At 49.6% G+C, this 24,995-nt stretch overlaps 2 protein-coding genes across 4 annotated transcripts in view; both read right to left on the reverse strand.

The window, feature by feature from the left end:
* Positions 1–136: 136 nt before the first annotated feature.
* LOC104556830 (malignant fibrous histiocytoma-amplified sequence 1 homolog) lies at positions 137–9,487 on the reverse strand. The gene is made up of 11 exons (XM_061999283.1): positions 9,421–9,487; positions 7,505–8,387; positions 6,630–6,921; positions 5,228–5,414; positions 3,316–3,506; positions 2,597–3,084; positions 1,839–1,996; positions 1,173–1,332; positions 665–735; positions 453–559; positions 137–236 (listed from the first exon to the last, which is right to left on the reverse strand). Exons 1-11 carry the CDS (start codon positions 9,455–9,457, stop codon positions 219–221), a joined length of 2,592 nt encoding a protein of 863 aa, XP_061855267.1. The 5' UTR covers positions 9,458–9,487; the 3' UTR covers positions 137–218.
* A 2,082-nt stretch (positions 9,488–11,569) lies between these two features.
* Positions 11,570–24,995, reverse strand: part of PHRF1 (PHD and ring finger domains 1) — a 29,028-nt gene continuing 15,602 nt past the window's right edge. For all 3 annotated transcript variants that reach the window (XM_061999281.1, XM_061999282.1, XM_061999279.1), the window contains exons 9-18: positions 24,745–24,874; positions 24,248–24,384; positions 23,270–23,457; positions 22,352–22,471; positions 20,076–20,230; positions 16,464–19,244; positions 15,792–15,868; positions 14,939–15,196; positions 13,673–13,801; positions 11,570–12,548 (exon numbers count right to left, since the gene is read on the reverse strand). In XM_061999281.1, the coding sequence (XP_061855265.1) occupies positions 12,414–12,548; positions 13,673–13,801; positions 14,939–15,196; positions 15,792–15,868; positions 16,464–19,244; positions 20,076–20,230; positions 22,352–22,471; positions 23,270–23,457; positions 24,248–24,384; positions 24,745–24,874 (4,110 nt within the window). In that variant the 3' untranslated portion in view covers positions 11,570–12,413. The remainder of the gene's footprint in view (positions 12,549–13,672; positions 13,802–14,938; positions 15,197–15,791; positions 15,869–16,463; positions 19,245–20,075; positions 20,231–22,351; positions 22,472–23,269; positions 23,458–24,247; positions 24,385–24,744; positions 24,875–24,995) is intronic.

A 24,995-nucleotide genomic window follows, 5' to 3' on the forward strand; every position in this document is an offset into this window, starting at 1 on the left:
CGGGCTCGGCCCGGAGCACCTGGCAGCACCTTCTCTCACCTTGGTGTGAATGAGGTGACTTCCCACGCGGGCAGGGATGCATTTATGGATGCGTTTATTTCCATGCATTAAGGCTTGCTGCAAACATGACTTGCCAGCAAAGTGTGTTGGGGACAGCTTGGCTTCGGCTAAACAAAAGTCCTTCTTTCTCCAGCAAGCGCCTTCCCACTGGCCTGGAGTTACTCGTTTGAGATGTTCTGGAAAAACAGGGTGGTAACTACAAGGGGAAGCAGCCAGTGCTCAGCCCTCAGGCACAGCGGTGGTGATACCTCGGGGCAAGTGTGGTAACCAGAGGTGGGATGTCCCCTCCCAGACTGGAAGCTGCTGCACCCCCTTATTTTGGAAGGGAGGGGAGAGGTTGAGCTGAGCCATGATGCTGGGCACTGGGCAAGGGGGTGTGGCTGCCTCCTTACCTGCCGGTTGACGTGGATGCTGCTGGGCCCGAATGTGGTAGTCCCATAGCTTGTCACATAATAGTGAGCAGGGGGCTGTGCTGGGGGCTCCTCCAGCTGCATGGGCACTGTGGGCACGGGAGAGTCACACTCAGCACCCCAGCTCCCCAAGACCCCTGGCTGTCCTCCCCCCGAGCGCTGCTGCAGCACAAGCCCAGGGCCATGGGGCTCACCTTTGGGCAGGAGCAGCTCTGCGCCAAAGCAGTGCCCACACGTCCCACAGGTTTTAACATCTTCTGTTGTCCTGTGGAAGAAAAAGCCCCAAGAAGTAGGAGAAGCAGGAGCTGCCCTTAGCATTTCCCATAGAAGACACTGCCAAGGCCATGGAAGAGGCTCCCTCTTGTCCCCTTGACCTGAGACCCGCCCTGGGTGAGATACCTGCTGTCTCCCCAAGCGCCCGAGCACCTTCAGCTCTTTGTGAAACGGGGCACAGGGGCACCTGGCCTGAGCAGACATTAGGTGCCTGAGCCCAAGTCTCAACTCCTTCACCTTTCTTTCCACACTCGCATTCCCCGCACGATTAAACGCCAGCACCAGGAGGGACAAGGGGCTGCTCTGGGCAGAGAGGCAAGGCAGCACCCAGCAGGTTGTGTGACTGATTGCACGTGGTTTTTAGAACCTGCCCAGCCCCAGCAGCACGGCAGCAGCCACAGCCCGGCTCCAGCCCTGGCTCGTACGTACGTGGCGTTGGTGTGGTCCATGTCGGGCCAGAGCAGCTCGGCAGGACAGCCGCCCGTCCGGCACGGCGTCTTCACACACACGTGCAGCCCTGGCCACTCCTTGGCCAGCTTCTGGACGATGAACACAACTGCCAGGAGGAAGTCCCAGACGAACCGGAAACCTTCCAGGCAAAAGAACGTCTTGCTCAACTCCTGACCGTGAGAGCTCGGGAGATGCTGTGATCACACACACATCACACCAGATCACCTGCTAGAGCAGTTGGACTGGCTCTGCTTCCCAAGCTAATCAAGGCCCATTGGCCTTCAAAGGGAATTTACTGACACATTGGAAGCCCTCTCCAATTCGGAGGGCTCTCTTGCTTTGTCACTTGGAGACCCAGCCCAAGACTGTACTCTGCTGGGACCTTATGGGGAAGGATGACTCTTTTGCTCCATCAGAAGACTGAAAACCTGATGTTCCACTTCCGTGTGATACCATGAGAGAAATCCCAGCCAGGGTGCATGGAGAAAGAAGGAATCTTTGTGGAACTGCTGGTGAATCCTGGCCAGATCAGGACATGCATCAGAGGCTTCTGGGAGGCTCTGCCCAGTGGGATGTGGCTAGCAGGGCGGGTTTAGGGAGAGACATGTGGTTGAGAGTCATGAAATAAAGATCATGGATTCTTACCTGTCCTTCCTGATGGCTTTCTGCACCGAAGCTCCAGGTAGCTGTAGGCTCTCTGGTTAATCTCTTTGATCAGCAGAGGTTTCCCATTGCATATGAGCAGGCAGTTTGCCTTGGCCACCCAGTGTGTGGAGTAGAAGGAGCAAGCTTTCACCAGGAACCTGCAAGGACATTGCCCGGGGCTTTCACCACTTTCCTCCATGCTTATCTCTAACACTTGGACAAAGTGACGCACCAGGAGGACTTGAAAGAGACGAACCCAATTTCAGCAGAAATAAAAGCAGATGCCAGATGAGGACCCTGTCCTACTGACAAGTGCAGCCCCTTAAGCCAAGAGCAGCTCCAGAGTTGGCCACTAGATAAAGCTTTGGACACAAGCTGAGAACCCCACAAGGACAGGAGACCTTCCAGAAGCTGGAACAGTCCCAGCACCTGCAGAAACTGGACAATCCTCAGGGGAGATTGGGAGACTTCTGACTACCCAATGGGCACAGGCTACCCAAAACCCACTCCAGATGAAAGGTGAACCAGGAGGAGTGTGATCCTTGCTCACATCCAGGCAGCAAACATCAAAATGGTTCATCCAGGGCTCCACATGTCTGTGGCAGAGCTGAGCAGCCACCCTGATCTCCTGAGTCCCAGCCTCATACCTCAGCTGATGGGGCCTCAACAGCCAAAGGCTTGCTGACTGTTGTACTGGTGCTGCAAAGAGCAAACCCTGAACTGACCAAACTCATGGAGCGCTGGAAACCACAACTTACCTTTGGAAGAAACCCTCAGGTATTTCAGGTGAGAAGTAGGCACGGATGTGGAGGTCCTCAGGGTGATCTCCTCCCCACACCTCTGAGACCTCTTCGGTCTGGTTCAGATAGGTTGGGAACAAGTACCAGGACTCGCCTTGGCCCCGCGTCACTTCCCATGGCCTCCCAGGCACAAACTCAGTGGCCTGTGGGTTGAGCGCTTCAGCATGCCTCACCTCCAGGCAGAGCTCAAAGTGCTCCAGGAGGCTGAAGAGCTTCCCTGTCCCTCTGTGAGGCTGGTGTCCCATGATTTCCTCAAAGATGTCCTGCATACCTTCTGAACAGAGCTGGTGCTTCACCAAGGCACGCACGGCCCGGTGGCACAGCATCGCCTTTGACTTGAAGGTCCACACCCAGTTGGATCTGTCTCTGATGGTGGCATGTTCCCTGATCAGAGTGTCCACTGAGATGCTCTCGAGCTGCTGGACCAGGTGGTACCTCACAAGGAGCTGGGAGAGAAGAGAGAAGAGAGAAGAGAAGAGAGAAGAGAAGAGAAGAGAAGAGAAGAGAAGAGAAGAGAAGAGAAGAGAAGAGAAGAGAAGAGAAGAGAAGAGAAGAGAAGAGAAGAGAAGAGAAGAGAAGAGAAGAGAAGAGAAGAGAAGAGAAGGTAATGAGAGATGCCCAGCAAAGCTGCAGAGCCTGAGACCTGCAGAGGAGATGGTCCCAATACCCATCCTAACCTTGAACACAGTTATTAGGAAGGTAGGCTGAAGAAAAACAGTGTTTTCCAGGTGCTTGATTTCCTCATACCACACAATGAGCCCGACACGGTGGAGGTATCGCAAGATGTCCTGGAGAAGGTCTTTGCTAAGGTTGGCCAGGTGGTCCTGCTGGGAGAGTTTGCTGAGCAGATACTGGAGGTCCATCATGCCTAGTGGGAGACGTAGGAGCTTCACATGGCTGTGCTGCCATTCAGTGAGATCTCAACCAGCTTGAGATTGGGCAGAGAGGAACCTCATGAGGTTCAACAAGACAAATGCAGAGTCCTGCATCTGGGAAGGAACAACCCCCTGCACCAGTACAGGCTGGGGATTGACCTGCTGGAGAGCAGCTCTGCAGAGAGAGACCTGGGAGTCCTGGTTGATAATTCACCATGACCCAGCAATGTGCCCTCGTGGCCAAGAAGGCCAATGGCATCCTGGGATGCATCAAGAAGAGTGTGTCCAGCAGGTCAAGGGAGGTTCTTTTCCCCCTCTGTCCTGGTGAGGCCTCATCTGGAGTCCTGTGTCCAGTTCTGGGCTCCTCAGCTCAAGAGGGACAGAGAACTTCTGGAGAGAGTCCAGCACAGAGCCACCAAGATGATCAGGGGACTGGAGCATCTTTCATACAAGGAAAGACTGTGGGAACTGGGGTTGTTTAGTTTAGAGGAGACTGCAGGGGGATCTCATTAATATATACAGATATCTAAATGGTGGCTGTCAGGTGGATGTCATGTGTTCCATGAAGCTGGAACACAAAAAAATTCATTTAAACGTAAGGAAAAACTATTTCACTGTTCAGGTGAGGGAGCCCTGGCACAGGCTGCCCAGGGAGGGTGTGGAGTCTCCTTCTGTGGAGGTCTTCAGAACCCACCTGGATGCGTTCCTGTGCAACCTGATCTAGGTGGAACTGTTTTTAGCAGGGAGGTTGGACTATATGATCTCTAAAAGTCCTTTCTAACCCCTACTGTTCCGTAATTCTCTGCCTCTCGGACACCAGTGATCCATGGCAGATGCTTCAGAGAGCCAACAAACACCAGCAGCACCCAACGTCACTCACACCATCCCTGGGGAGGTGGCTGGGACCAACATGATGCTTGGTGGCTGTGCCTGAAATGCTGTGCCCATCCTCAGCTGTCCTACTGCCACCCTGCAGCTCCCACAGCCTCACCTTGCCTCAGTGGTGCCAACAGCCTGCCAGGACCTTATGGAGCTCTGAAAAGTTGAAGCTTTTTGGGGCTTTTTTACTTGTTTGAGTGAGCAGGTTCACTTCCAGCCAGAAAACATCTTGCCACTTAAACCTCAGATTGTCATTTAGCCACACAGCACTGAGACACGCAACAAAATCTGGCTGATCTCCACAAAAGACAAGCATTTGTGCCTCACCTTCTAATCCTACAGTTGCCAGGGGGGCAGAGGTGGCATTGGTGGTGTTCCTACCTACCTGAGGTACTCAGCAAGGAGCCAGGGCTTTCTAAGCCCCAGGAGACACGGAGAAGAGGCTGGGAAAGGGTAGGGCCATTTGATAAAGTTAACAGGACATAGGTCTGGAAACCACACAGAAATGCACACAGCTGCAGACCTCCTTCCCGCAAGAGTTTTCAATTCCTTATATCAGGCAAAAGGGAGAAAGAATGATGTTACTGGGAAGAAACAATCCAGACCAGCTCAGGGTACCTCCAGCTGCCAGAGCCTCCTGCAGAAGGCCCACTCAGCCTTTCCCTATGATGTTTTCCCCAAGCCCCAGCCCTGGGGATGGCTGCTGGCGGTGACAGAGGCAGGCAACAGCAACCACCGCTCTGGCAGCAGCAGGGTGAGGCCCCAGCGCCGTGTGACAGGGGCTCAGCACCCACAGCCCAGGACAGCGGGTCCTGCGGGGGTGAGGGGCCCTCACCGTGCTCTGACAGCTCCTCGCTCCCGGCCATACCCACGATGGCAGCTTCCACCTGCCTGTAGACGGGCGGCAGCACTCGGATGACCTCAGGGAAGAGCTCCTCATTCTTCACGTGCTCCAGAATAACAGCCTCAAGCTTTTTGATGTCATGGTGATCCGTGCAGTTGACAGCAACTAAATTTAAGATCTGCAAGAGAAAAAGCACACACCTGCCAAAAGCACATCCACAGGAGTCTTTTAATCTGTGAGTTGAAGGAGGGACCTAACACCAAGAAGGTCGCAGAGGATGACACGTGGTGCTGGCTCAGCTTCAGGACACTTCCTTCACACCTTTGCTCTGCAGCAGTTCACAGGGTTGGAAGGGCCCTCTAGAGATTATCCAGTCCAACTCCTTGCTAAAGCAGGTTCACCTTGATCCAGAGGCACAGGAACACATCCAGGTGGGTTTGTAAGCCTCCAGAGAAGGAGACTCCACATCCTCCCTGGGCAGCCTGTGCCAGGGCTCCCTCACTTCAACAGCAAAGACCTTTCTCCTCATGTTGCAGTGGAACTCCCTGTGTTCCAGCTTACGCCCATTACCCCTTGTCCTATCACTGGGCACTACAGGAAAAAGACTGGCACCATCGTCTTGGCACCTGCCCTTTAGGTATTTATTAGCATTGATAAGGTCCCCCTCAGTTTTCTCTTTTCTGGGCTAAACAGTCCCAGGGCCCACAGCCTTTCCTCATAGCAGAAATGTTCCAATCCCTTGATCATCTTGGTGGCCCTGTGCTCGACTCTATCCAGCAGTTGCCTGTCTCCCTTGAACTGAAGAGCCCAGTACTGGACACAGGACTCCAGATGAGGCCTCACCAGAGCAGAGTAGAGGGGGAGAAGAACCTCCCTTTACCTGTTGGCTACGCTGTTCTTGATAACCCCCAGGATGCCATTGGCCTTCTTGGTCAAGAGGGAACATTGCTGGCTCATGGTTAGTTTGCTGCCCGCTAGGACTCCCAGGTCCCTCTGTACAGCTGCTCTGCAGCAGGTCAATCCCCAGCCTGTACTGGTGCCTGGGGTTGTACCTCCCCAGATGCAGGACTCTTTACTTGCCCTTGTAGAACCTCATGAGGTTCCTCTCTGCCCAACTCTCAAGCTGGTTGAGATCTCACTGAACAGCAGCACAGTCCTGATAAATCACCTGGGGATGGTAAACGCCCCACTGATGCTCCTCCCCAGGCCCTTGCTGCAAGCCCCAGGACAAGGATCCAGCAGGTTGCAGCCACATCCATTCGAGCCCTGGGGAGCAGCTGAAGTACCAGCCTTATGCATTGACACCAGGTCATCATCATCAGTAGGATACATGGCTGCCAGAGACAACAAGGTGAGCATAGCCATCAAGGAACCACAAGAATCTCAGCCTTACAGTTAACATGCAGCTCTCCATCTCCTTCAGTCTCTCCCACTGGTCCACGTAAAACTCGGGCTCCTCGCTGCCCTCCAGGTTGTGGATGAAGTGAGCGAGGTTGCTTTTTCTCTCTGCCAGCATCGCTGCCATCTTGGCCATGATGTCGCGCCTCTTCTTCTCCACCTCCTCCTCCCGGCAGCAGTCCACGTGGGTTCCCACAGGAAGGACCACCGAGTTTGGGACTCGCATGGACAGGTTGTTGATCCAAAAACCAACAAGCTCCTTGAAAGTCTTGTCATTAGTTTGGTACCTGGGGAGGGAGAAAGAAATTGCCAAGTTCACATCTAACCCTCTGGATCTCTGGCCAGCTTCCAACAGTACAGGCCTGACCACGCACCCTGTGCTGTCCCAGGGCCTTACTGGAGAAGAGCTCAGATCCTCTAAACTGTCATGGGCCGTATCCGAACCCATCCTTAAGCTAAGCCAGCTAAATCTATGTGATGCAGCAGAGCCCATCCCTGCTGTCGATGGAAACACCCCTCTGTACCACAAAGCCTAAGCCTGATGCTCCCTCCACATCCAGGGAGCACCACGAGGCACAGGAGGGCTTGTGGGAGTATCTCCAAGGCAGAAAGCAAAGCTGTTCATATGGGGATCAACTGCCACGTGAGGAGTTAAAGCTCTCCTAGCCCAAAAGAGAGAATTTGGTAAGGAGATAACAGATGTAGTGGCTTAATTAAAAGAGCGAGAGGGAGAGGCAGCTAATCCAGTGGTGAGAAGACGAGGCATCGAGGTCTAACAGAAATGGTGGGAAACCCACACAGGGGAAAGCTTCCCCAGACCCTTTTTTCTTCTCCCACTGCACTTTGAATGCAAACCAGTTCAGCACTTACATATGGAGATTGATAACCAGGATGACGAGCGCCTGCGGGGTGATGAACACGTGGTGGGTCAGATAGTACTCCAGCTGGCCAGCAAAGTCCCAGAAGAGGAACGTAAAATCCCCGATCTGGAACTCGCTGATCTCTATCCCAACTGTCCGCTCTTCCTTGGGCACCAGTTTGGTTTGTCCTTGCTTCAGGCTCTTGCAGATGGTGGACTTCCCCGCCAGCGAGGCCCCCAGGAACATGGTCTTGATCCTCTTGTCCTCCTGCCCCAAACCATGTTGAAGCTGGTTGAAGTAATTCCGGATCTGCTGGATGCCACCAGCACACACTTCACTGGGCGGCTCCCGGAGGGGGTTCCCATTGGCCTTGAACATTTTGAGGGATTGCCCCTGGAAGAGCTCCTTGGGGAGCTGTCGAAGGGCATTGTTCTGCACATGGAGCTCCTGCAAGCGTGCCAGCTGCAGGACAGGCTGGGGGAAGGTCCGGAACAGGTTGTTGGAGATGTTGAGGTACTGCAGGCTGCCTCGACAAGCTGCCAGGTCCCTGGGGAGGGCACCCAGACGGTTGTTGTTCAGTCGCAAGTGTTTAAGTCTGGGGAGATGGGAGAAAACTCCCTCTGGGATGACCCGAATTTGGTTCTGATTCAGCTCAAGCTTCTCTAAACAGCCCAGGCTCTGGATTTCACGGGGAAAGTCCACAATCTCGTTCTTGGATAGTACCAGCTTCTTCAGGTTGCAAAGCTTTGAGATGCCAGTGACGCTCCTGAGCTTGTTTCTGTCGAGATCAAGGCTCTCCAGTGCGGGGTTGCACAGGACGGCCGGAGGCAGCACCCGCAGCCGCTGCATAGAGAGGGTCACTTCACGCAGCTCGTCCTGCCCCTCACCTGTGCCTGGGACAGGGAAGGTGGTTACGAAAGACTTTTACCCTTTGGGTTGCAGATCTTTTTTTTCCCCTGAGCTCTGAAAGACATTGGGATCATTTTGGCCAGCAAGGAAAAGAAGCAGCAAAACACAGGAGCTGGTTGAACTCTGCTTGAGCAGCTCCTGTGTGCTCTGGAGACAGCAACCAAAGCCGAGACACGAGGACCTTGGCTGGGCCTGAAGACACGGGAAGAAACAGTGCCTGCCAGACACTGACCTGTAGCCAAGCATCACAGTAACAGCTTTTCTCTCATTAAAGCACAGTGAGGTCTCTGGGTACAGATGCATCACCCTTGAAACAGGAAGGTTTCTAATCCCAGCAACGGGTTGGCAGGGCAGAGCTGACACCAGGAGCAGACCTGCTCTCCAAATAACTTGCTTATCCTACCCCCAGCTCGCCACCACAGCCAGCAAGATGTGCTGAGGCCAGGGTGAGCAAGTTTAGACACTTCCTCTCACATCCTCCCCCTACTCCAGATGCACCCTCCAATTCCCTGCAGAGATGCTCCTAGCCCCAGGAGACTTGAGGAATAATGCAGGGGCAGGGGGGTCATACAGTGAGGTCTGCATGACAGAGTGCACAAGAAGCGACTTGGTGACAGCCAAGAGCATCCCCCAAGGGATGGTGTTCAGAGCAGGGAGGGTGTTCAGGGTAGGGAAGTTTGCTGCAGGCAAGAAGGGTGTCAGAGGATGTGGGATGGAGATCACATGCTACTGGAAAAAAAACATGGTCAGATTTGCTTTCCTCTGCCTGGTTTCAGATCCTCACCAGCCACCACTGAGGGTGGCCTCTCCTTGCACAAGGCCCCTGCCCAGAGCAGATGCATGACCAGTTCTCAGCGTCGCCACCTCAACCTGGGCCATGCAACCAGCCCAGTAGGAGGGCCAAGCTTCTCCCTCTCCCAGCTGTCCTCTCCCCTCCAGTACCATCAGACACAGCAGCCAAAGGGCTCCCACCACCACTCTGCACCCCAGGGGCAAGGAGCTGGGGCAGCTACTCACAGGCTCTGGGCTGGGCCATGGCCCTGCAGCGTGGCATCCACTGGGTCCTCTGCTCACTCAGCCGCCCCCTTTCATTTCCTTCTCCTGTTTCACTCCCCGCCTCCCCAGGAACCCCACCCTCTCTTCCTCCATCCATCCTCAGAGAAGCTCCCAACACCCCCAGCTCTCTGGCCAGAGAGCAGAGCCAGGGGCACACACCAAAAGCAGCTGCGGGAGGTCACCGATTAGACAGATGGTGGCAAAGCAGCTCCCGTGTCAACTTCTTACAGCAGCATCTATGGTAAAGGAGGGAAAGGACAAGAAAAGGTAATGCTACTACCAAACTACTGCATCTGCTTAATAAATGAGATCTCTTCCCTTAAACAGGTGGCAGCATCTGATCCAAAACCACACCAGGATGCAAAGTGGGTGCACAGCATGCTGGAAAAACTGTTTTCTAGAACATGCTGGAAGAGGCACTTTTAGGTCTGTTTCTCACTGTCTAGCCCAAGAGGCAGCCTACATGTTGATGGATCTATTTTGGAGGACAGGTGGAACAAAAGCAGCACAGCTCCTGTCCAGGTACCCTTGGGAAGGTGGATGCAGGACGCAGAGCAGGCAGGTCACTGTTGCCCCTGGCAGCAGCTGAAACATAACAGCCCGTGTAGCACACACAGACAGGCTGTTGTCTACTGCCAGGGCAAGGCCAACACCAATCGAGAATTTAAAGCAGGCAATCGGCCTGAGGAAGAAGACAGACTGACATTGTCCTCCTGGTCAACAGCACAGCTGCTGCTATTATTTGCTTAGCTTTGTTTTTCCACATCACTTCCCCTTCTTCACCCACACAGGCCGGTTATTCCAGAATTGTTCCTCGCACCTGTCCAAAGGCCTAAAGCAGTCACAGCCTGAGCCTGTTCCCTCATTCCTGGCCATCAGTGCCAGAGAAGTTTCTGAGCTTTATTTTGTTGAGAAAGTTATCAGCAACATTGATCTTCACAAACCCCCCACATCGTCTGCTAGGTACAAGGTTCTTTGGTTTTAAAGCTTCTCTTCCAGATATTCTTTTGCAGTGCTAGTGAGTCCCTCTTTCCAAAATCTCCAAAGAAAGGCCAAAGCTGTCAATCCCCCATCCAGGAAACAGAGACAAGGAAGACCAACTCCAAAATGCTCCGAGCTCACCCATAAACACTGCTGTAGGACAGTGAACGCGGGGAGTGAGGTGTTGTGCCAGTCCAGACAGTACTGGTATAGGGGCTGGGTGTGTTAAAATAAAAAAATAACTTAAAAAAAGAGGCCCAAACCAGCTACTTGGAACCACAGCCAAAACTATAGGGTGCAGGTGAAAATTATACTACCAGAGTTCCCTGGCGAGCTGGGCACACCAGCCTGGGATCAAAGGTCTAGCTAGTTAGGGGTTGTCCCAGTATGCTCACCAGCATTAAAAAAAAATGTAAGAGCTGCAGTTACTTTTGTTATAAAAGTCATCCCAGAGAGGCTGTTTGCTCTTGGAAGCCCATCCTGACAGCAGAGAGCCCTCAGGCAAGCCATGCGGCTGCCACCAGCCCAGGGGCCACAGTTTCTTGGTGGTGACCTCCTGGTTCTCTCTTTAGCCTGCTTGTCTTCTCCCTTGCATGGTAAGTAGGGAATGATGCTTTTTGGCAGGTGCAAGGGTGCTGAGGGCTGGGGGATAGTGGTAGGGAACTATTTCAGATGACCACTTAAAAGACAAGGAGATGGGAGTGTCTGTGAAGAAAGCAATACGAAAGTCTTGATGGGGAAGTTCAGGTTGGATGAGGGGGGATTTCTTTACTGAAAGGGTTGTCAGGCACTGGAACGGGCTGCCCAGGGAGGTGGTGCAGTCACCGTCCCTGGAGGTGTTTAAGAGACAGGTGGATGTAGCACTTAGGGAAATAGTCTAGTGGTTGATAGGGCTGGGACAAAGGCGTCTTCAAGCCAAAACGATTCTATTATTCTAAGATTCTAAGCCAATCCTTGTGCTGGACACTCCTTTGCTTCCTGACAGGAAAAACCAGTCCTCCTACAGAGGAGGAGGAACAATACCTTCTCGGCCTCCAAACCTCTTTCGGCCACACAGTGTTTCTCAGGCAAGAGCCAGGCGCAGAGCTGGGCAAGAGGCAGCTGCAGGACAAACAAACGACACCTGCTATCCGACTAAAACCAGTCAAAATAACTTTATAAATTCTGTCACATTTCTGCTCTGTACATCAATTCAGCCTTATCCCTCCAGCTGGTCACTGAAAATTCACAATGCTTGTTTTTGTTTCATTTTTTTCCTGAAAGGCAGACACAAAACCAGCCATCAGTGCATTATTTACAGAAGTGCAACAGTCTCCCACCCCAAAATCCAACTTTTTGCTAACAAGATACTTCCAACAAAATGTAAATAAACACCACAGCTTGAGCAGTGTTTCTGAAGTCGGTTTATAAAGATTAGCTCATGTCTGCAATGCCCAAGTGACAGAGCCAGGGATGCTTTGCTCACCATCCAACGGGCTAAAAAGACAACATTTCAAGTATTAAAGCAGAATTTTCTAAAGACAATCCGCATCTCGATAAATAAACACAAGGGAGACAGTATACAGCTCTCAATATACTGCGTATGAAAAGTGGCGTCCAGTTCCAAACTCTTAGCAAGACAGGTGCACAGCCCAAAACTGTGATCAAAGTAACCCTGAAAACTGTAGCAATCTGGGAGGCCCCAACGTCAACCTCTTCTGCCTTTCCCCACGAATTACTCTGCTGGTCTGAGGTGTTTGATTGTTATTTAATTCTACATTTGTAGGTAATCCAAAAGAAAAAAAAAAACAACCCAAACCAACCCAAACCCAAGTTCATTCCCATAGGGAAACAGCTCCCAAGAAGGTTGTGCAGGTAAGTCATGTTATTGTCTCTCCTCCGCACTGTCTTCAGTGAGATGCCAGCGCAGAGCTGTTACCCTCCGGCGTGGTGTCGGCTGCCGGTGCACGGCCAGTCCCGCTCACGCCGGCCGCTCAGTTTTCCACTTCACGGGTATCTTCGCCATCAGATTTCTTATGTTTCCTCATGTGTTTGTACTTTTCCACATAGGCCTTCACCAGATTAGCTACCTTCATCGGGTTGATCTCTCCACTCTTGCTGTGGCAGATCTAGAAGGGATGAGAAAAGGCAGTGTGGTAATTAAGGGCGTCAGGGCGCCGCAGAAGCCCCAGCACCTCCCAGGGCAGTGATTCCTGCGCAGGCCTCATGGCAGAACACTGAAAGCAGGCATCGTAACACAGGTGAGTAAAATTTTACTTCAGGCATTGCAGAAATAGCCCAGGGCTTCTCTGCTGGGTGCCAGCTAAATGCAGAAGCATTTGCTGAAAGCAGAATTACACATTTCACTCCAGGCTTTTCCATCCAGTCAGTTTTACACAATACACGGTAAACAAAAAGCGTTGATTTCCCACTTCTCTGATCATTTTGAGGAAGCGATGCTCAGATTAAAAGAATGTTAGTTTCAAGGGCTCGGTTTCAGAAATGAGAGAAAGATTACAGACCCTACAAAACTTTATCAGTGTTCAAAGAAGAAATCACAGTGACTTCAGCAGCAGCCGGTGCTGCTCAGCTCCCCTCCAAACAACACGTGAGGTTCACATGGGTCACGTAGGAGATGGGAAATCACAGCCATTATCTCAGGAATTCTGATTTATGATGGCATTTCTCGGTGATAACAAGAATGCAGAGCAGGGAGAGAATAGTTATCCGGGGTATCATTAAACTGCCTTGACCACCAGTGTATTACTTGCTCTCACAGGACAACATTTACCTGCTGATCGGGACTTTTTTTGGCCACGATGTGGTCAGCACTAAGACTTGAGACAGAAGTCAACATCAGCCAAACCGCGAGGCCCTCTTCCGAAGTTCAGGGACACGGCCAGCGCTCAAGGGCTGAATGCACAAAGTACCATCTCACTTTATCAGCAACACTTCGGCGACTCCGTCCGAAGGTCTCAGTGAGAGCGACGTGGCAGCCCCCACCTGAGACACGTGCCATGTGGACCCCTCAGCTCCGCACCGCTCTGGACCACCAATCACACAACTGTCTCCAAGGTTTGGTCTGACCACAGTAGTGGCCACTGCCACCCTTGCTTGAAGCACGACTGCGAGTCCAAAGCTCTGCTACTCCCTCACAGCAGGCAACCGCTGAAGCTGGCAAGTGCAATCCCCAGTACTGCCACTTATCCAAGGGCCTGCACAGCTCCTCCTCCTCTCTTCCCCACCACCTTACCTTTTGCACTGCTTTTCGAAGAATGCTCTTGTACTCCTCCTTTGTAATCTCCCTCTTCTGGTAAAAAGGTTTAATAGCAAGTTTTACTTCTTCCACAGCTCTTTCCTGCATGTGAAGCTTCTTCATGTACTGCATGAAAAGAGAAGTTTGTTACCTTGTGCTGTCTTGGGAATAGTTTCTGAAGCTATCTTTCTTAGAAACAATAAAAATACTTCTATCACTTTCAACAACCCAAGACAGAGAAAGCCTTCATGTCATTTCACAGAATCATTTCAGTCGGAAAAGATCGAGTCCAACCACTCCCCTCACACTGCCAAGCCCAACACTAACCCACGTCCCTCAGCACTTTTTCCTGTGGTGTCCAGTGATAGGACAAGAGGTAATGGACAAAAGCTGGAACACAAAAAGTTCCACTTAAGGAAAAACCTCTTTACTGTTCATATGAGGGAGCCCTGGCACAGGCTGCCCAGGGAGCATGAGGAGTCTCCTTCTCTGGGGGTTTTCAAAACCCACCTGGACATATTCCTGAGTGACCTGATCTAGGCGAACCTGCTTGAGCAGGGGGGTTGGACTGGATGATCTTTTGAGGTCCCTTCTAACTCCTACCATTCTCTGATTCTGTGATGAAATGGAGGTTTGAGGGGAAAAGCATTTTACTGTTTTGTGGTAGAAAGTGAAATAACTAGCTACGAAGTTTTTGTTCTTGTTTTAGCACCCACTATGCCTAGAGCAGATGGTCTGTACAGCAAACCCAAAATCCAGCAGCAGGAGACTGTCATTGTAAAACCTCGTCTTTTCCCATTTCTGCATTTTCAGTGCAGAGACACAGCCAAATGCAGTCCTGGCTCCTTACAGGGCTGTTATGAGAACGGACTTTAATTTCAAAGCCAGAAGGGGAGGGAGAAAAGCAGGTGTTTAGAGATTTTGGACGTTCTGGAAAAGTCCCTTCTGGAAAGTCCCTTCCAAATACTCCTGCAAGAAAGTCTGAGAACTTTTAAGAATGTATTTTAGACACTTTAATCTCTCCGTGTCTTTTTGCTGTGAACCAGTACAAAGGGGAGTCATCAAATGGACTAAATCCCAAAAGAACTCAAACAATCAATCACCTGCTGCTCCCAGGTTAGCACAGTCAGTCACCAAAACCAGCTGTGACAACAGCGAGCTGGGGAGGTTGAGCACCACCAAAGTTAGCTTGCCCCAGACCTTAAAAGGGTAAATAACCAGCTCGTTAACGTCATGCACGTGCACCTGACAGCATCCACTCACTTCCTCGTTTTTAGTTCTGTCCACGGGAGGTCTGGGCGCTTTGATCTTCTCCTCCGCACTGCCCACGGCAGCCGCCTGCGCTCCGGGCTCACAGGCAGGGGCGAGGCTGGGCGGCTCGGCGGCCCGGCTGAGGCTGTGTGTGCCGGCACAGCCCAGCGCCGGGAGGCTGCCCTGCATGATGAACTGCACGGTGGGCTGGCTGACGGGCGCGTAGGGCGGCAGGCCGGCGGGCAGCACCGGCACGGCTTGGCAGTACACCTGAGAAACACAGTGTGGCCTGTCAGTGTGCAGGCTGACAGGAGACAGCAGACCAGTGGGGTTTCAGAGCACCTTTGAGCCACTCAATGGGCAAGTGAGCACTGGTTTCGGCGGAGGGGGTAACTGCCTCCGAGCCCTCACGAGGTGTGCACACCAGGTGCCTGCTCTGTCCCCAGGCACACTGCACCAGTGGGCAGCACGGCCAATGCCACTGGGCCAATGCCCACAGCCCACTCACAGCTGGGGAGAAGCTCAGCTTCTCATTAGCATCACCTCTACACAAATTACAGCTGAAAATAGAGGCTGCATGTATAGAGCAGAACAAGAAGGTGCTTCTTCAACAGTAAGGACCACCTGAAAGAGCAAATGATGAGGGGGTTGCTGAGGTGTATGGGCCATATGGAATGTACCGCACGCAGAGGAAGGCGAACTCTGCCATGAGAGGAGGGTGTTGCACAACGAGGGCACAAATGAGGTGGGATGCCTTCTGTGACACTCGGGTGCCAGCATAGGAACCAACCTGAGAGGAATCTAGATCAGGAAACATAGGCTCAGGAATCATATAATTGGTTGGAGGAGGCTCATTTAACTGCACCTGATTTAACGTCTGGTTCAAGTCCTCTGCTTTCCAGGCTCCTTCCTTTGCTCGCTGAAGTTTGTAAAACGGCATCCCTAGTTCCCCAAAAGAAAATCAAGAACATTTAAGGAAACAATAAACCTAATGGGTGAAAGACGTATTTCAGAAAAAATAAAAGGATATAACAACAGAGCTAGTTACAAAAATATTTTGGTTAGTAGTCATGAACATTCTAAAGCCTCTGATAACAGAGGACTCACCCCCTTGAGCAATTGATTTTTACCTGATTTCCATGAGAAACACAAGCAACTCTGTCACCACACACAGCACAGGATCACAAGCCAAACTGTTTCTAGCAGCTCTGGCTTAGGAGAGCTTCCAGGACCAAGCTATTTGCCACACTCCTCAGAATTCATCAAAGCTTCCAACAGTCTCGGGACCAAGCAGTCCCACTGTTACCAAGCTGCCTGCAAGCTGTGCTGACAGCCTGTCCTCTCCCATTCATTCACACATCTCACCTCATGATTCCAGCAACTGCCACATGCTAGCTCTTGGGACTGGAAACCCCAGGAGCACTCCAGCCCAGAAGGCAGAGCTGTTACACCACAGCCAGGTTTAGCCAGGCACCGAAACCCTGGGCCTTACACAGCCTGCTTCACCTGCCGCTTGCTTTCCAAAAGGGAGACTTACTTGGAGCTTTTCCGGCAGACAACGTGCCGCTTTCTTCCTCTTGAAGATTCCAGGTAACTCTTTTCACTGGTGCTTTTGATTTCAGTGCAGGACTTTGAGGTACCACCTCCAGTTCAGGCTTGCTGAAATCACCACTTGTCTCGTCTGGCACAAGGCACTCATCTTTAACCTCCTTCACACCGTCTGTCATTTTGCTTTTGGACGAGCTTTGAATCGGTGCAGCCTCAGTGGGGGTGTGCAGGAGAACCTCCTTCTTTGGGGGTGTTTCCACCAGGGATGGACAGAATGCAGTATTTTCTATTTTGACTGTAATCTCAAGGTTTGTATTGCTACAGCTGCCAAGCACTGCTGGATCACTACTGCTCATTAAGTCTGTTTCTGCAACAGAATCCACACTGCCAACAGGAACGCAAATGTTTGTGATCTCTGGCACAGGGAACACAGTTTCACTGGTCACCTCTTGACAGACCTTTGGAGTTTCTGGGACCTCTCTCCCTTGAACTAGGGTCTCAGCCTGTATTTCCTCAAGTTTGACATTTGGTTGGATGGTTATGGAAAGCTCTTCTAGTACCAGCTCCTCCTTTGGCTCTTCTTTGAAGGAACAGGGTTGCTCCAGACACCTGAGCATGTTCTCATCTGGAGACTTTTGATCCTTTTCTGCTGGAGGAAGTGAGATCTCTTTTGATCTGCGTTTTCTTTCTTTGGAACGTGACCTCGATCGTGGTCTTTTTTCCTTGGATTTGCTGCTTTTGTGCTCCCGAGATCGAGATGCAGACCGAGACCGAGACCTCCACTTTCTCCTCTCCCGAGACCTGGATCTCGATTTCTTTCTGTCCCTCGACCTCATGCTGCTCTCTTTCTCGTACCTCTCATAGCTTTTGTCTCTCCTGTGTTTCCGCCTCTTGGTCCTCTCGACGCTGTTCGATCGGCAACGTTCCCTCCGTCTTGATCTTGACCGAGACTGTCTTTTCTTTTTCCTGTTTTCATGAAACTCAGAAGCACTTCCAGGACTCCCTGAACATGACCTAGATTTCCTTTTATCTCTAGACCAAGAAGTTTTTGCCTTTTTATCCTTGGTTTTATCCTTCGCTTTCCTCTTTTTGGATCGTTCATGACTGCTGGAACGGTCAGTAGACGACCTCCTGCTTTTGGATTTCAATGTCTGTGTTTTCCTGTGCTCTTCTCCCCCTGACCAAGAGGTAGATCTTGAGCTTCGGTCCCTCGAGTGTGCTCTATCCCTAGACCCCGACCGGGATCTCTTACGTTCTTTGACAGCTGCCTTTTTCCTCTTCATCTTCTTCTTGCTTCTGGAGCTGGAGTTGGAGCAGGACCTGGAACGCGATCGCCTCTCTATTTGTTCTCCCTTTTGGACTTTCTGCTGCCCATCGTTCCTCGAGGGACTCCCTGGTTCTAGTTTCACATTAATGTTAGGTCTAATCAATTCTTCGGCATTAAAGAATACATTAGGGCCCTCTCTGCTTTCCTCCTTTAAACACTCTGCACTAGAAATCTGCTTAACAGCAGAGGAAGTGCAAGGACTGCTTAGCAAGTGCTCTTCATCCATGTGGTCTCGTTCCTCTGTATCAGAGATCTGCTCCACAATCCTGCTTCCTACTGTCACGTCCCCACGGGACTCACCGTTACCAGATGGTACGTCCGAGTCAGTCCCAGAACCAAATACATTTTCCATCACGTAAGGGGTGAAGCGACGGACAGTTTGGAACGTTTGAACTTTTGGATTTTCAATGGAAATAGTCCTGGTGATGTTAGTCAGTGGGATCCCTGAGCCAAGCCTTTCAGGACTGCTGCTGGCTGAACTCGAGTCCGACCCCGTAGGCTCAAAGGGATCATAGATTTCACTTTTCACCTGCTTTTTCTTAACCAAGAAAAGAGGTGAAGGAGTCTCTTTCTGCTGCACTTTGTCATCCACAGGGCGGAAGGTGTTACAAAACCCTGGGTTGGACAGTCTGCTGGGATGCCCTGCATTTCCAGGAATGTTGATTTTAAAGCTCTCAAAAGAGCTTGGGCCTTTGCCCCTGGAAGTATCTAGGAGCGACGAGCTGGTGTATGTGCCTGGGGTAGCAGAAAACACCACTCCGCTCGTACGGGCCTGCTGCTGAGACTCCCTGGCACTGGACTTCTGACTCTCCACCTTGCTACCCTTCCCTGGCTGACTCGTGCCCTCTTTGCCCGTCAGCTGGGTTATACAGGAGCTGGGGATGTCACAGCTTTGGCTTCCTGCAGGTTCTGGCTCTACCTGCTTGCTGCTGGTTTCCTTTTTGATCTTTGGTATCCGGGGAAGCTCAAAGATGTCAATTCTCTTGGGAGGAGGCTTTAATGGCTGCCTCACAGAAACAGCTTTTGAGCCAGAACTCAAGTTACAGCTCGGAGACTTTGAAGATGAGTCAGTGGGTGCAAAGTTTTTAGAGTTTCCATTAAATCTGGGCATGTCATCTAACTTGGAAGCATGCCTGCTCAGAGCAGCTATATCCTGAGCCTGAACAGACCTGGGTGTCATTGAATATTCTGATTTTGCAGTTGGTTTTTGCGATGTAGTCTGTGCAAGGTTTGCTGCAGGCTCCATCCTGCCGAGCGAGGGCGAAGGCGACGAAAACAAGCTTGAGGAGGAGGGTCTGGTGCGAGTAGTTGGCCCTGAGGAAACTGAAGGTCCAGGAATGGAGCTGCTTGCTGTGGTGCCTGAGTGCACTGTACTCGCTTGGGTGTCCTGAACTGAACCATCATCCACTCTTGAGCCATTTGCTGATTTTCTGTGAAGTGGAGCTATGGCATACAAGCAAACAATTACAAACTTTCAGACCCTATATGGACATCTTCCTCTCAACGTTAAAAGTAGTACTAAACTCGTTATTTTAAGCCCCACTTTGGCTTGAAGACATAACACACAGTAATAAGGGTCTTTTTGGTCAGATGCACGTGGTTTAATGCTGCACAACTACATCTTTGAGGTAAACACTAACGTTTAGGAAATAAATTCTTGTGTTGTGTTGATAGCACCCGATTCATGTTTATTACCCCATAGTCACTGACTGATTAAAAAGACTGCAATAGAGGATGTTATAGGTACTTATTTTAAGAATAAAGCTCTATAGTTCAATTGGAAGAGATCCTTTCCAAAGAATCCCATGCCAAGGGAAAGTACAGCTGAAGATACTTAGCATACATTTCTTGCCAAGGTACCATCACTGCTCTTCCAACTGAAGTACAGTTCACAGGCAGAGCAGCAACACATGACAAATGCCAGAAGAACTGGGTACCAAGATAGCTCTGCTCATTCCGGTCCTTCATTTATTATAACAAAGCATGAAACCACAGTGCAGCACTTTTGAAAGAGGAAAACTACCTATTGAAACTAAAATCCTCCAAGTAACATTTCACCTCTGCAATTAAACCAGAGACAGGTAACTGCTGTATCTCAGAGCATATGTAAGAATCTTATGAGAGAGATTGCTGCTGTCAACTACTGGATATATCCTAGATACTCAAATGCTCACTAAAAGTACCCCCATGTTTGAAGCTATGCAGTACATCGGACCAGGGCAGACATGGATGAAACAAACAGGTTAATTGCACTGCGAGGTGCCAAACCCTTACCTGCCTTCTTCGCTGTCAGCGAACCATCTCTGTTGATGACCACATCTGAACTACTCATCATGAGGAAACTCTGTCCAGACAGGATGCTTCCCAACAGATCAGGCACAGGGGCAGCTTCTGCTTCTTGATCAGGACTCAAGGCAGGCACACTGCTTCTGCAAGTTTCAGAGGGTGTTATATTTCCTTTAGTCTTACAGCACTTGTTCTGTACACACACACACACACACACACACACACATTACATTAAAAAGAAACCCAAATCAAAGACATAAACAGAGGTCAGCCAGGGCAGTTCACTTCATCTTTTGGCTTCACTAAGATCATTTAGCCCCATGTCCCTTGGGCAAGCAGAAGCTGAAGTTTTTACTGACTTACCACAAGATGGGGAAGCATGTATTCACACCAGAGACCTTTAGTAAGCAAATGCTTTTCCTCTTAAGAGTGGTGCTCAATGTGTTGTGTATCAAGATTAGCTTTCTAGTGCATTAAAAAATGCATTTTTGCAGCAAGAAACATTGTGATTTGGTGGGGGGAAGAGAGCCACCTGGGATGGAAATATCTCTCTGAAGTGCTCAACAATCACAAATGTATTCCTCAGCCCTACACTTGCTATCAAAAAAAATCTGCTGCAGCTTGAACTGGCAAGGTTCAAGATGCCTACTGGCAAGGCAGCAAAGAGCCTGGCACACAGGAGCTACACTGCAATGCTCCAGACAGGGGACAACACAAACACTTCCCCTTGTGCATTACTCAATCTTATGAAAAGGTTTAACTGCAAGTTCTCTATTCTTGAAATATGTACAGGACAAGTTTGAGTGGTTTTGGTGTTGAGGTGTGGCTTTCTTGTTTGTTTTTTTGGTTTTGGTTTTGTTTGTGTTAGTAGGATTTTGGGGTCTCTTTTGTTTGAATTTAAACATGAAAAAAATAAACCTTCAAGAAGAACCAACAGACCCAGCTCTTTGAGGGAGCCATATTTCATTTCTGCATGACAACAAAGCAAACTTTGCAAACATAATATACTCCAAAACTCAGTAATAGCACACAATAGAAAGACAAAATGGGAAGGAAAAAGACAACTGTCCATCCAGGCCAAAACTCACCGTAGTCCATGCAAATCAAGCCTTTAGGAAAGCTGAATTTCAGCTAAACGTTTCTACCTTCCAAATAATAAGCTATTCAATTAACTAAAGAGGACATGAAAGCTTCCTCAAAGGCTTCCTTCAGGATTAAAATGGGAAAAGTAGAGAAATATTTCAAGTTACCAGAGAAAAATACCATCTTAATCCTGAGAAACTAATCTTGGCCATAAGTCAGGTGCTTTGGAGGACAGCCTAGTAAAGCTCTCACACTTTTAATTATTTCAGCTGAGCTCTCTCCATTTCTCCTAGTCTTCATCTCCCTCAGCCTTGCAGTTGTCTGTGACTCTCCTCTCCTCTCCTCTCCTCTCCTCTCCTCTCCTCTCCTCTCCTCTCCTCTCCTCTCCTCTCCTCTCCTCTCCTCTCCTCTCCTCTCCTCTCCTCTCCTCTCCTCTCCTCTCCTCTCCTCTCCTCTCCTCTCCTCTCCTCTCCTCTCCTCTCCTCTCCTCTCCTCTCCTCTCCTCTCCTCTCCTCTCCGTGTCCCAATCCTCTGCACTGTCCTACACCCCAGTCCTTGAAACTCATTATGGCTGCCCATTTGAGACACCCTGCAATGCTCCCTGTCTGGCACAGGGGCACATAGTTTACACACAACACAGATATCTGTCAGGCAGCAAAGAAACTCTTAAATTGCAGGATCAAGCAAAGAGTTTTCTATCAATTTGATGAACTCCAACAAATGGCAGAGGAACTGGGTGAGGTGGTACATCCCTCACCTCTTTCCCTGGATGTGCAATTAGATTCCACATCCCTTTCAAATAAGCAAGCAGTTTTTAAAGCTTAATAAGACTGATATGTAAACCATACCAGTAGGGTTACTAAACAATCCTAAAAGAGAAAGTATAAAAAACCAGATTAGTGTGGAAATACCAACCTAAAATTTCAGTGGAATGGTCAGAGCTATTATCAAAGAATAAGTGTGTGTCCTTCAACATAAAACAAACCCCAAAAATCATTCTTGCATGAAGCACTGTGGTTATTTATCTACACACATACAGGCACGTGCAATCCCCTCCCCACTCCTGCAAAATACTTGGGATAAGAAAAGAGTTAAACCAGAATGACCATCCAGTTTGCTCTTTTGCTACGGTTGTTAGCCAATTAAGAAAAACTAAAAGCAGTAACTTGATGCATTTTTACCTGGGAAGTCCCACAGAAATAGGTCTGGCTACGGGACGGTGAGACCTCAGCGCTGACTGGGACAGGACCCTCCTTTTGGCACTCACTGGTGAGTCTGGGCTCACAGGGACCTCTTCGTTGCTGCGGGTAACACACACACATGAACTCTGAGACTGTCTGAATGTTTTTTATGTCAACTAGATGAAGGAGATAGTACTACTAGAACAGGTAGGGTTAGGGAGCTTGTTTTGATTCATTATGAAACATTAAAAAGAGATTTGTTCAACATCCTTCTTTCTGTGGCTATAATAAATAGAACAGCATAGCTCAGCCAGCAGGGACTCGAATGTCAATTCTATTTAAAAAACATTAAATGGGTAATTTCTTTTTATGAAAGGATCAGAAAGACCTAATCAGTGGAAAATTAATTTTCAAGAACAATAATTTTGGGTGTCCTGTCCTCAAAATCCAACGCTTACAGGTGGCACAAACAATGGCATACTGTGATGCCTCCTGAAAGTACAGTGTCTGGAAAAGTGAAGACTGGAAAAAGGAGAAACATGGAAGTTTCCACAGATCCCCTGAAGTCTATGTGAATGGACTGTTTATTGTATGCCAAATACACTAGCTGTCTTCCTTTAAATCAATAGAAAATGACTGATGAGAATTTGACTCCTTCAGATTCTACTCTCTGGAAAACCCCGTGTATCTTATTGAAGGTTTTCACGAGGCTTATTATTTCAGCAAACCCCTTTAAAGAAAGCTGATTCTTTAAGAGCTCAGCAACTTGGCCAAGGAGGAAAGAACAAACAGGCTAATGTGTTACTAAGAGCTGTGTATTCAAAGCTGTCTTCAGACATGAGATCTGCACTCTGCCAAATGCCACACATACAGACAGCCTGACACCCCAGCTCCCTGACCAGAATCCACAGATCTCACCTTTCATAAGGGTCCAACTCATAAGGGTCTCCAAACACAGAGAGAGAGGCTGCACCAATGTCTGCCCTCATCAGGCCCAGCGAGGGCTCTGTTGGCTTGTAGATGGAGGGGAGGGAGGCCCCACGCACAGGCTTGCTCAGGCCCAGGGCTCTTGCAATGCGGGACCGAGCAGTAGCCTCATTTTTCACCTGCACAGATAAAGAGATTAGGTCATTTGTACGTTAGGGCAGAGTTTACAGGGTGTTACCCTGGGTTTATAGACCCACATTCTTCACTTAGGTTAAGTACAGTCATCAGGTTACTACCATTGGTAGCAGAAGTTGTGTGCATTTACTGTCTGTTTGTTTTAAAGCATCTCTTAAACATCTGTGGCCTATATGTCACTTCATACAGACACTACATGTATCAGATTTAAGTGACCAGATAAGTTTCTAAAAACCTTTAATAACATAATTCAAAATTGTTAATTCCTTACTAAAAGCTGGAGGGACAGTTCTGGCTGTGGGATGCACACTCTAGTTCAGGTAGCTGAGGTCAAAAGTCCAGCTGGTGTGGAGTATTCACTACAGTTCACTGACAACACTACCCACTACTGAAAGGGATTTTTAAAGCCCTTATGGCTGATGAACTGGGTTTGCAACAACACAAATATCCATAGTCTGTTAAAAAGAAGAGGTGGTGGCGATTTTCACTGCACCATCAGTGCTGAGTGAACTGCACAAGTAAAAGACAGGCGTGACCCAACCTAGGGACATGCATTGCAGGGGGGTCCCTGTGCTTCAGGCCACAGGCCTTGTCAGTGAGCCCAGCAGGCCTGCCTGGGAGCTGCAATCCATTTCCACACACAGCATCTTTCTGGAGTGCACTGGACACATACTACACCAGTAAAAAGTTCTCTTCTGCCATTACAAGATGGTATTTTTTCCACTGAATCTCATGTTATGGTGCTTTTACAGACGGCTGAAAAATGAAACTCACATGTGATCTTACTCTCATCTTTTTCCCCCTTCTCTTTTTTGTCAGACGCTTGCGTCTCTTCAGCTGCATCCCTGAACTCTTCTTGCCAGCAGAAGATTTTGACTGAGTTCTTCTTTTGCTTCCTTTCTTCCTCCTACCTGTTCAGATAAAAGACAACCAAGTATCTAGCTAAGTGCTGGTACTGCATTTTACCCTGTACTCCCCTTTTCATGCCCTCATGGCACACATACCAGGTCAGAGAAACCTGCAGTGTGCCACAACAGTATGAAGCAGCAGACAAAATGTGAAATCATTAGGATTTGTTTAAAAGCAACCTTCAAGACACTTCTAGTCAGAGATGGTATGGGGAAAAAAGAAAATGCACATGGCATACTTCTGTACCTGCACAGGTATGGCAGCATACAGCTCATCTGGAGTATTTTGTGTGATTCAGGCTGATCTTCCCCAAGCTTTTATCCTTGCAGATGGACACCTCCTATGGTTCCCACTGCCCTTACCTGTTTTCCTCTTCTGCCTCACTGAAGTCCGCGGTGTAAGAGGACGCTGGTAGATGGCTGTGTTGAGACCTGCTACAACTGCCTCAATTGTTTCATCCAGAAGAGAGGACATGAGGTACCGTGGCACATGCTGTGGGAGGGTGTCAGAAGTTACATGACACAGGTACATAAAGGTCAGCCACAAGTTAATTATAAAAGCATTTGATAAATCACAGATTTGATATCAAAATGAGAAGCACTCGTAGCACTCA

This window comes from Colius striatus, chromosome 7, assembly GCF_028858725.1.
Source record: "Colius striatus isolate bColStr4 chromosome 7, bColStr4.1.hap1, whole genome shotgun sequence".
Taxonomy (NCBI): Eukaryota; Metazoa; Chordata; class Aves; order Coliiformes; family Coliidae; genus Colius; species Colius striatus.